This window comes from Elaeis guineensis, chromosome 5 (genome assembly GCF_000442705.2).
Source record: "Elaeis guineensis isolate ETL-2024a chromosome 5, EG11, whole genome shotgun sequence".
Classification (NCBI taxonomy): Eukaryota; Viridiplantae; Streptophyta; class Magnoliopsida; order Arecales; family Arecaceae; genus Elaeis; species Elaeis guineensis.
The window spans coordinates 120,347,371-120,358,975 of record NC_025997.2 but is presented as its reverse complement, the minus strand read 5'-3'; the positions used below and the strand labels follow the sequence as shown (position 1 = coordinate 120,358,975).

At 36.6% G+C, this 11,605-nt stretch overlaps 1 protein-coding gene across 1 annotated transcript; it reads right to left on the bottom strand.

Annotated features, from left to right (window-relative positions):
• Positions 1-8,317: 8,317 nt before the first annotated feature.
• On the bottom strand, positions 8,318-10,136 carry LOC105046139 (NDR1/HIN1-like protein 13). The gene is made up of 2 exons (XM_010924662.4): positions 9,891-10,136; positions 8,318-9,541 (listed from the first exon to the last, which is right to left on the bottom strand). The coding sequence occupies exons 1-2, from the start codon at positions 10,119-10,121 to the stop codon at positions 8,648-8,650; spliced, it is 1,125 nt and encodes a 374-aa protein (XP_010922964.2). The 5' UTR covers positions 10,122-10,136; the 3' UTR covers positions 8,318-8,647.
• Positions 10,137-11,605: the final 1,469 nt, after the last annotated feature.

The following is an 11,605-nucleotide window of genomic DNA, read 5'->3' as shown; positions in this document are numbered from 1 at the left end:
ATTTAAAATTAAAATAAATAATATATTATTTATGATGAAAATATTTATCACAAATAATAAGTATTTAAGATGAAAATTATTTTCATCGCTGATACGCGACTATTTAAGATAAAAAATTATTTTCATCATAAATAGTAAATTATTTATGATGAATATTTTTCTCATTATAAATAGTATTATTTATGATAAAAATATTTTGATCGTAAATAATTTTATCGCAAAAAGATTATTTTTTTGTAGTGAAGATTAGAATTTACTAATAGAATAATATTGATTATTTTAGATTATAGTTTAATTAGTCTCATTATTTATTGATATCATGAGCATATACCGTATTAACTCCCACAATTATTAAAAGTGGCATAGAAAAATTTCTCTTCTTAATGGTTTGAGTTTCTTAAAATAAAGAGAGAGATAATGTTCGTATTAGGTTGTGTTGACCTTAATCTGATATTTTGAGTAGACAAATTTTCTCCACTTATGGATGTAAAGTCCATCAGAATAGAAGAGAGAATTTTGGAAAATATGAGCGATCTAATCAACTCACTATGTTCTATAAGAAACTTAAGGGATCCTTCTCTATATATCATAAGGTATGTATATAAAGCAGAAACTAGTAAGCTCTAATAAAGCAAAAGCTAGCATCTGTGAGTATATATTATAGTACAGTTATCTGATATTAAGATTTTCATATCAGATAATATTATAGTCTACTTTATTCTTACTTTTCTTCCATCAGAGTACCATCTCTTTAAGATCTCCTATAAGTATACTCAATGAAGATTGGACAGTTAATGAATTATTGACCATTTGTGTACAAGTGGAGAAGAGATTGAGTCAACAGAAGAGAAGATAGAAAGTGTGAACTTTGATTCACATCAAGTTAAATAGAATTCATATCCAGTTAGTGGAAAAGCAGATAAAAATAGGGTGTACCCAATGCAAAAGAAAAAAAAATATTTATTATGATATTAGGTGAAGCTATTAATAAAATTGTCTAATACTTCTTTCACAAAAAAGAATGGACACTTAAATAAAAACTACATGAAGTATAAAAATAGCTGTAAAAAAAAATATCCTTTACTTTTGTGTGTGTTTTGAATCCAACTTAGTAAATATCCCTAATTCTATCGAGTACATTGACTCTGGTGCATTTGTGCACATTACTAATAATTTATAAGACTTTCTATTAAGAAGACTTCTGACTAAAAGTGAACGATCTGTTCTTATCGAAAAATAAGAATATTCGCTTATTAAGATAGTTGGATGCTACTAGATAGTCTTAGATCCTTGAGTAGATTTTTATTTTGAAAAATTTTTCTATATCATGGCATATCTCTGAAGAAAGAGTCATAAGGTTAGTAAAACATAGGATCTTAAGATCATAAAACTTCACTGATTTTATAACATGCGATGACTACATAAAAACATAGCAGACATATACATATTAGGGTGTCAGGAGAAATAAAGAAAATTTAAAAATCATTCACATAACTATTGTATACAAATATTTTCTCCATATCTAATTGGTAAAAGCATTTCATCACACTTATTGGTGAATAGTCACAATATGTATTTATACCTTCTATTTGATGAGACTGATATTTTGATGCCTTTAAGGAGTTTAAAATAAAGATAAAGACACAATAAAAAAAAATAATTAAGGTAGTCAGATCTGATTGAGGTGATAAGTCTATGGTAAATATATAGAGATGGGACAAAGATGAGGCTATAAAGACAGCTGCGCATATCTTGAAAAATTTCTACTAAGGCAATTTAAAAGACTCTTTATCAGTTATGTGCTAGTAGGAAATCTAGTTTATAATATATGCGTATATGGGGTTATTCAATTGAAACCAAAGGTTATAATTCATAAGGAAAGACATTTAATCTTAAAACAACTAGTGATTTTTCATTGGTTATCCGAAGAGATCAAAAAGAATATAGATTCTATTATCCATCTAGTAAACCATAAATAGCAGAATCTAATAAAGCTAGTTTTCTGGAGGATGGCATGCATGTTTAGTGGGAGTGGAGAACCTTAAGATATTATCTTTGAGATAATACTAGGTTTGTAAAGCAGACCGAAGTGATGATTTGATAGATCACTACTTCATCAAGTTCTATCCCATGAGGTTTCTATTGCCAAAAGATAACTGTCTAATCACCGTCACAAGTGGATCAAAGGATGTTCTCTGAAAATCTATTAGGATAAAAAAATCTGCTATATCTTAAGATTATGTGGTGTGTCTAATTGATATGGATGAAAAAGGCTGATGGCTTTTTATAAACCATAAAAGGTGAAAACTCTTTACAATGATTGGATGCTATAAAAGAAGAGCTGGCTCTATGGATAACAACCATGTCTGGGAATAAGGTTGAATGATATAAAGCTAGACTTGTAGTAAAAGGAGATTACACAAAAGAAAAACATTGATTATTCTTCTTTTAAGATTGTCATGATTTTAATAACTCATTTTTATCTTAAAGCTATATCGGATGGATGTAAGAATGATCTTACTTAACAGTAATCTAAAGGAAAAGGTTTATTTGAACAACCCAAGAATTTTTGTGGTTAGTAGACATAAGGCATAAGGGTTTGCAGATTAAAGAAATTCAGTTATGGACTTAAACAGACTTTCATACTATGGTATCTCGATTTCAATTGGATAATCACTATCTTTAGGTTTAATAAAAAATTTATTGGTATATCCGATGGTCAGTGAAGTAAGTTCATGGTATTCCGCTTGCCAACAGTAATTTAAGTTCCCTTAAAGAAATCAAATAATTTCTATCTCTGAATTTTAAGATGTAAAATACAGGTGGAGCTGTTTAAGTTATCGGCATTCAGATTCATACAGATATATTCTTAAGGCTATTTGGACTATCTTAAAGGACTTACATCTTTATAGTACTAAATCTTGAATGAAAAAATATTCCTCTGAATGTGTTTATATTATAAAGGGTGATAAATTTAATAAAGCTCAATATCCAAAAATTAAGATAAAGATAGAGAAAATAAGGTTCATAACCTATGCATCTGATATTGAAAGTCTATACGTATGTTTATATGGGTGTAGACATTGTTGCATGGGTGTAGACATTTTTGCATCAATGTTTGGATATTATTAACATGATCCAGGATTGGAGCATAGAAAAGTTGTAAAGAAAGTCATATGTTACCTATAGCGTATAAAAGTTTACATGCTCACACACAGTCGGTCTGATCATCATGAAGTAATAAGCTATTAGGATTCACACTTGACAAGATGCACCAACAATAGAAAGTCAATCACTGGTATATCTTTCTACTTACAGGAGGTGCTATGAGGTGCTATAATATGGATGTATATAAAATAAGATTTTGTTTACTACATCCCATATGGAAACAAAGTACGTAACCTATATGATACTTTCTCATAAGCTATAAGGTTACAAAATTTTATCATAGGACTTAAAATTATTGACTCTATCAACAGACTGATAAAGATACACTATGATAATTCTGTAGTATGATTCTCTAATAATATGAAGAATGTAGATACTTGCAAGTATATCAGTATCAAATACTTGCTCTTCATGAGAGAATAAAGGATATAGTATCTATGGAATATATTAAAAAAAAGCTAATAATTGTAGATCCACGGACTAAAGTATTCATTTTTAAAATTTTTAGGATCAGATGGATCATATGAGATATAGCTTATTTTATGATATGTATTGGATACTATGTATATATAAAGTTATCACATTGGATTTTTATGATAAAGTTCAGTTCATTTTATGCTGATCAACTATTTATCATATGATATAAAGATGATCAATGAATAGGCATATAATTTCATCTATTCATAAAGTAAAGTTCCACATAAAGAATCTAGTTATGAGATGTCATTAGTGTTGTGATACATGTAAGGTCGAGTGTTGATTGATAACATATTTGCCACTATGATTCGTACTGATAATTATTTTATAATCAAATATAAAGTATATATATCCTATGGAGGGATTAAGTTTTTTTTTAATGTGGTCACATCAGTTTATCAACTATTAGATCCAAATAATATTTCATCAAAGGTTTTTGAAATGATTTAAAGATTTGAAAACGAAGATGCTTATATTAGGTTGGGCTAAGTGGGAGAATGTTGTGATTTCTCTAATTAAACCCATCCAGATCTGGCCGACGCTAACACGCATTAAGATTTATTTTACATATTTTTAATTAAGATGGACTTTGACTAAAGATAGACTTCCGATTAAGTGATAGAAATATATTAGATGGTTTGATAAAGTTGAGCTCTACACAAATACAATCATTGTGGATAATGTCTATCTTTCAATCTTTGAGACTAATTCAGATACTGCCTCTAATGGATGGGCACATTATAAATAGACACCTATAGACTTGGTCTCCTATTCATCTGAGAGCTTGTAAGATCCTTTCCATCGAAAATACTTGGATTAGGGTTAAAAAAACTAAGGCGCTGCTCATTGATAATGAGGAGCATCCAGTATTTCTCTTGTGATCATAGGTTGCAGTTGCAGTCTTTGGATTGTGGATTCGTTTAGAACTTGTACAATAATGGCCGGAAGTATGTTTATTTTCACGTTAAAATTTATAATTTTCTACATGAAATTGAAATGTAACTCCTTCCAACCAAACGGTTGGAATGGAAGTCACTTATTCTCGTTCCGATTTCAGGCCCAATTAGTCTCCTGGATATGTCCGTTGGCAGCTCTCCAGCACCATCACATGGTGAGAAAGTACCGTGCTCATTTCCTTCTTTAACCTGTTTACGTTTGCATTCACGATGGATTGGTATAAGAAAAAATGACCTCTAGTATTCACCTCAGAGTAGTAGAAATTCTTGAAAAAGATGGCATTGAAGAGATGCCTATATATAACTGATTGAATTGGTTGTTGAATTGTTTGGATGGTTATAGTTGTTGGAACTAAAACAGTTGCTCAATTAGTTTATAATGATGATAATTGATCCAATGCCTTTGTTTATTTAAGCATATCTCTGTTGAAGGCTTGAAATCATTTTTCTTACCGATTTGGTTATGGGAGTCAGATGAACTTGATATGATATAGCAAGCGTTATGTTAGATAATTTCAAATATTCTAAATTATGAATTTGTGATTAAATTTAAAGCAGAGCTTTGTATATTTTGTTGATTGCCCTTGGGTGCTAAAATCATTGATCAAATAATAAGTATGCTCAGCTTCCTCCACATGACCTGTTGCATGATCTCATGCAGATTGTTCTACTTATAACAATTCAATGAAGTGTATAACAACAAGTTTATATCTGAAATAAGTTGGATTCTGAGTTTTAAGGTATTACAATTTAGTTGTTGTTAAATTCTTGATGCCTCTTAAAAAAACATCAGAAATCTCAAACATCTTCATTTATCCAGATTTTGGACTAAGAACAATAGTTGAGGAGGTGACGCAAACACAAGTCCAGCCCTAAGAACTTGGGAGTCATCACAATTCAAATAAGAGAACATGTTGGACAAGTAGAATTCATGAAAGAAAATTGGAATTGAGCCACTTGTTTTGTGATTTTGAGCAGAAGATTCAACATTTTGAAGACCGTGTATTGTTCCCGGCCCTTAATCATGGTATATTTTGGTCTTCCAAGCAATTCTTATACTTTCCCTGGAAGCTGCGGACAGAAAAATAAAGAGCTTCACAACAAGGCTCACATTTTTTCTACAAAGGCTTGAGAGTATGTGAATCATCAAATGACATGAAAAATATTTACTTCTTGCCAAATTGAATAGCAACTAACTTACAATGTTGCCAGCATTGTGCCGTATTATGTGGAGAAGACCACCTTAACGTGAAGCTTAACGGGCTAGGTTGAGATAACAATGTTGCTAAGTTTAGCCAGGCATAGAAAGATACTCAGTCTTAGCTCTGAAACGAGATACAATAATATTTTGCTTCTTACGCCTCCAAGAGACGTGAGAATCTTCAAGAAAGACATAAAACCACTGGTAGAGTATCCATCAGTAGGATCACCAGTCCAATCAATGTCTATATATACTCGAAGGTACCGAAATGAAGCGGAGGAGAAGAAGAGAGAGAGCTAGTAATTAATGGTTCCATGTAGGAAGTGAATAATAAAAAGGAGAGCAGCATAATGTATAGATCAAGGGGTACTACTAGACTAGCTTGTGACTCAAACAAAATGTGCATTGGGTCGAGATATAGTCAAATATATGAGGGCATCGACAAGCTAAAAATAATGAGTGCAATAAGAAAGGGGCTCACCTTCAGTAGGACAAAGCTTTTGATGAAGGTTTATCATTGTTTCAGCTGTACAAGAGTCAGTCATGCAAGCATATAATCAAATCAGAAGTATACTTTGCCCTTGTTAGAGTAGCATCCTCAAGACCTAAAAAGTAGCAAAGAATCATCCATCTCAAACTGGTGCTGAAGATGATGCCTCAAATGCAAGATAATGGAAGTATCATCATCATAATAATTATATAATCAACATAGAGAAGAAGGATAGCTATGCCTAAGTATGATCTGTTGGAAATTGAAGTGGTCTAAATGATCATATTAAGTTTTGTTGAAAATCTATCTACATACATCTTGTCCCTTGACTCTCTACATTTTTTGTTTATTGACCTTCTACATTCATCATCCCTTTTCTACATTCATCCTTGGTTTACTAGATGCATTTATTTTGGTTCATGCATGCATGCATGTGAAAGAACAGTTGAATTCTTTGTGGGTCTTTCAATGATGACAGCTGAGAGCTATTTGCTGAGGCTTGTTAATGATGGTTGAGGCTCATCAGTTGATGGCAGTGTACTTGAGATTAGGAGAATGGCTGGACCTTATCACCAATAGTTTGATAGCAACACTGATACAAGGCATCAAACTGATTCTCCAAATTTCATCAAATTGGTAAGAAATCAGGCAAATCATAGAGGATCAAAATGATTCCCCAAATCTTCATACTTGGAAATGTTTCTCTACATCTTCATCAACTTGGTGAGAAATTATGATTGCAAGAGATTAAAATGATTCTTCAAATCTTCATCAATTTGGCAAGAAATTATGCAAATCTTCTATGATTATGTGACTGCTATAGCAACATAAGAGATTTTTTTCCTCTTGTATTAAAAAGATTTTTATTATTTCTTATTTAATTTTTGAATATAATATTTTTTTGTAATCTTGATGATATAAAGAATTTATAAGTATAATGACATACATACTCAGTTCTCGTATTGAGATTGAGTCACCAAACCTATTATACTATTCTTATTCTTCTTCTTCTTCTACTTTTTTGAGACCGACTATACTAAGTAGCCCTCATACAAAGGCACGCAAAAGCATTAGACATAATCAAGTCATGGAGATGGCAGGGAGGCTCTACCGTAGACACTCTAATCATATTGCTAGTACGCTTGATCATATAGGATGCTATCCAATAGCTGCACTATTGTCCTTTCTGTAAGTATATTTGATCACACAACAATGGTATCGAGTAATGAGGCTCTGAGTATTAACAAGAAGAAGAAAGTGACTTTTAGGGAACTCAGATACATCAGATAATCATGAAATCATCATCCTTAAATCTCCTTCTAAGATCAATCTATCAGCTCGTAGAGTAGAGATGGCATACACTAGACCCCTCCAAGCAGTCCTCAGCTTCATTGAACATAGTCATGTGAAATATAGTGACACCTCCAACTACAACAAAGAATGATCTCATATTCCGAACGATAAAAACAACTCTATCATATTGCATGCTATTGAAATTGATCTTGAGAAAGCTCGAGGACAGAGGTCCTCATGAGAAGTGAAATACTTGAGGTGCAAACACTTCATTTTTGTCTTGGTACTACAATCTTATTTTAATAAAAAAATTCTCTAAGTTTATGAAGATTTGGAGAATCATTTTGATCCTCTATAATCACAGAGGATTTGCCTAATTTCTTATCAAGATGTTAAAGATTCGGAGAATTATTCGATCCCTTTTATCAGTATAGCTATAATAGTTGAACTGGACATCCATGCGTTCGATGAATTGAAGATCCTCATGGCTCTGATACCATGTGACAAGTGGAGCCAAACTTGGATAGAAGACAGTCCCGCGTCATATATACAAATACTTCATCCACATGTGAGAATACCACCTTTGTGCACACACAGATTAATGGTATACAATACCTATCCATGTAATCTGGGTATCTCTATGGTTACCCCTTGCAAGGATCATTGAACTAAAATTTTCTGAATTCAAATCACAAAGTGATGAGACAAAGAAGATAAGATCCGCCATTCCTGCGTATATATGAGATTCGTGGAATACATGGAAGGTATTTGATCGTATCCTGCTCGCCTCAACACTTTGGAGAAGATATCCCAATTGCATTACAGCAAGCATAATATCCAATGGCTAAACAAGTAAACATGTATGTCTATTTACTTTTATTCATGTATAAACCAAGCGAATCGCAAAGAAATGCCTCCCGAACTCGCGCACTCGATATTCAAAAGTAAACAAATGTTAGGAATAGGATCGTCGGTATATCCCAAACACGAACACTATATCCACCACCATCAACGGAACCACACCGCTATGTACTCAAAAAAAAAAAAAAACCCACGCCGCCGTTAAAAAGGATCCACCTTAACGCTGCACGACTTCGAGACGACCCTCGCATCCGCCGCCAACTTATCCACCGTCACGTCGCATCCCACCTTAACGGTGATCGTCCACGTCCTGACGGCGCCAAACTTGATCCTAACGGGGACTTTGATGTTTATCTCCAGTGGCACCTCCCCGCGGCTCTGCGCCGTCACCAAGGCGTCTTTCATAGCGGCCGATAAACGGATCCCTGCCCCCGTCAACGCCGTCTGAAAGACGGTCACGTTCCGTTTCCCCTGGTAGAAGGTGGGCCAGACGCCGTGACAGAGGTTGACACCGTCGTAGCTGACGGTGATGGAGCTGCCAGAGCGGTAGTAGATGCCGATTTTCTTGTTGGGGTTGTCGGCGCGGATGGTGGCGTCGAACTCCGGCGAGATGGCGGCGAGGTTGGTGGCGGCGGAGGAAAGGTTGAAGCCCTTGACGGCGAGGCCGTCGACGGAGTACTTGGGGATCTTGGGCTGGAAGACGAGGTAGAGTATCCCCGCGGTGACGGCGAGGGCGAAGAGGAGGAAGAGGAGGAGGGCGGCAGTCCAGGCGAGGCAGCAGCAGCAGCCGCGGCGCCGGCGGGTGGCGCGGCGTGTGTAGGCCTCGAAGCGGCGGGCGTTCTCCGGTGGCGGGACACGGAAGATCTGGTCCTTGGGGACTTGGATCACGTAGGTCCCCGGCGGAGGCTTGGGCTTCTCGGCGAAGGTCTTCGGGGAAGGGGGGCTCTCGGGCCCGGCTGCCGCCGCCGGTTCGGCAGGGGCCGCCGCCGCCGCCGTCTTCTCCTCGGCGTTGGGACCTGCGGTGGGGTGGACGCGGTCGGCCACCATCGAGCAATACCCGCACAAAAAGATCAAAACTACGATCTTTGAATTACTCTGCAACAAAATGCCACTGATTTAATCTAAAAACACAAAGAAAAATCCAAACTTTGAGCATATTTTGAGCCCCAAGGTTTTTTTCCCCGATGAGAAGCTGAAAAAAGGAGGCCGAATTATAAGATAAAACGATGAAAAAAAGGGAGAAAAACGAAGGAAACTGAGAAGACTGAATCACTTCTGGGGTTTAAGCGGATTTGATAGAGAGATCACAATTCACAATATAAGAGATTGCAATGTCTTTCCACAATGAAAAAAACGGTGAGAAAAGCTGGGAATGTTGATCAGTAAAACCTTCAACTAAAGCGAAAAACTAAGGAAGAAATCATCAAATCCGAGTACTACCAACCTTATACAAAGAGTGGAAAAGCTCCTTCCACTCCTCTTTGCTTCTCTTCCTTCGCTTATAAAACTCGAACTCGGGGAGAAGAATAGTCGAAGGGGTAAGTTTGGCCGAGTCGCACCGATTGGGAGGTGCCGGGGTCTTCGAGGCGAGAGAGAGAGACAGCACTGAGGACGAGGAGGGAAAGCGTAGGGGAAACGGTCCGATGGGTGGGAGAAGAAGCTTTCCAACTCTCATTAAGTAGAGTGACTCCTCGAATACGACAAACACCCTAAGAAACCAACGAATCCTTAATTATTAAGATTTCTCGTATTAATTACCTTTGTTCCACATATTAGAGAAAAGTTGGGATTATCCTCCCCGGTCCGACTGGCACTGGACGCCGCCTGTATTCTCCCAGAGCACGCTAGCATATTCTGTGCACTGGGCTCATCTTATCACGGTCCTCAGGTCAATTATGGACGGCAGTGATTGGAAAACAGATTCTCTATTCTACAGTCGAGATTGCAGGGATGTGCAGCCCACCGGAATGGTTTATGCCGGTTGGGATTGGGCCAGAAGAACCACTTACCAGCTAAAGCCTAAAGCTAGGCCGCCATGGTCCGGTCAGGTCCGGTTGCTAGCTGGCCCCCACCTTTTTGAGTCCTCTATTTCTACATCCAGCCTAACGAAGTCCATGAAAACAACGACGAAAAATAATTTTATTTTTTTTAAGAAAAAAAAAAAAAGCTGGGGTTATAGCCGTTGTCTTAGAGGAAAGGAACAACCGTGTCCAGGTCCCAAAAATATAAAATAATAAACGATTGGGATCTCATATGATTCATATGGGTTGTTAGGTTGTGCCCATCTGGCGATCTAAGAAACGTTGGAATGTTTCCAAACACCGCGTGGTATAAAAATTTGTTATTAAGTTGTGTGCATAGATTTGGTGAGAATGTTGGAGCACGTGTTGAGCGGGTGGAACGCCGGCTTTCCAAAGCAGGCTCAAATATCGCTCATATAATTTTTTTTATGCGTAAAATTTACTTAGTCGTCGCATGCAAATTTCTACGCGGACGTAAGTATGATGGATCGCTACTCCTTGTTTTTATTGTGTGTGTTCCACGAAGGATGCAAGCTATGCGAAACCAAACTAATTTAAAACAAAAATAATATATAACAACTATGGTTACGTGAAAATATATTTTATTTTTAGTCAATAGACATATAAATAAATATATAATTATGGATGACCATGGTTCCTCGCAGGCGCAACTTTACGAACAAGAGGGTCCCCTACCGGGGGTGGAATTTTGTTCGGGCAGCCGCGGGACCACGCGGTTTACGGTCTGGTGCCCCAGACGCGAAGGCACGCTACTCGCCTGATGGGTGTCCCGTGGTTTACCGGTTCCTCCGCGGGAGCCCGCGCGGATATTTTTTTCGTAAAACACACCCATTTACCGAGACACCCATGGGGACACCCTGGATGGGACTCTTGATTTCGGGCCACGTGTGCATGGTTTGGTGTCTTACATTACGGCGTGGGGATTCCACTCCAAGAAACAGTATTGAAAGCACGTAACATTAAAAAAGAGCAGGATTTGCGATCAAAGGCCTGCACTCCAGACCAATGGCGGCTGATGGGGTGACCTTTTTTTGGTTCCTGTTTCAGGGTCAGAAGTAGCAGTCGTCCGGATAGAAATTTGATATGCAAGGTTAATTTGTTGTTAATTTTATTAAGA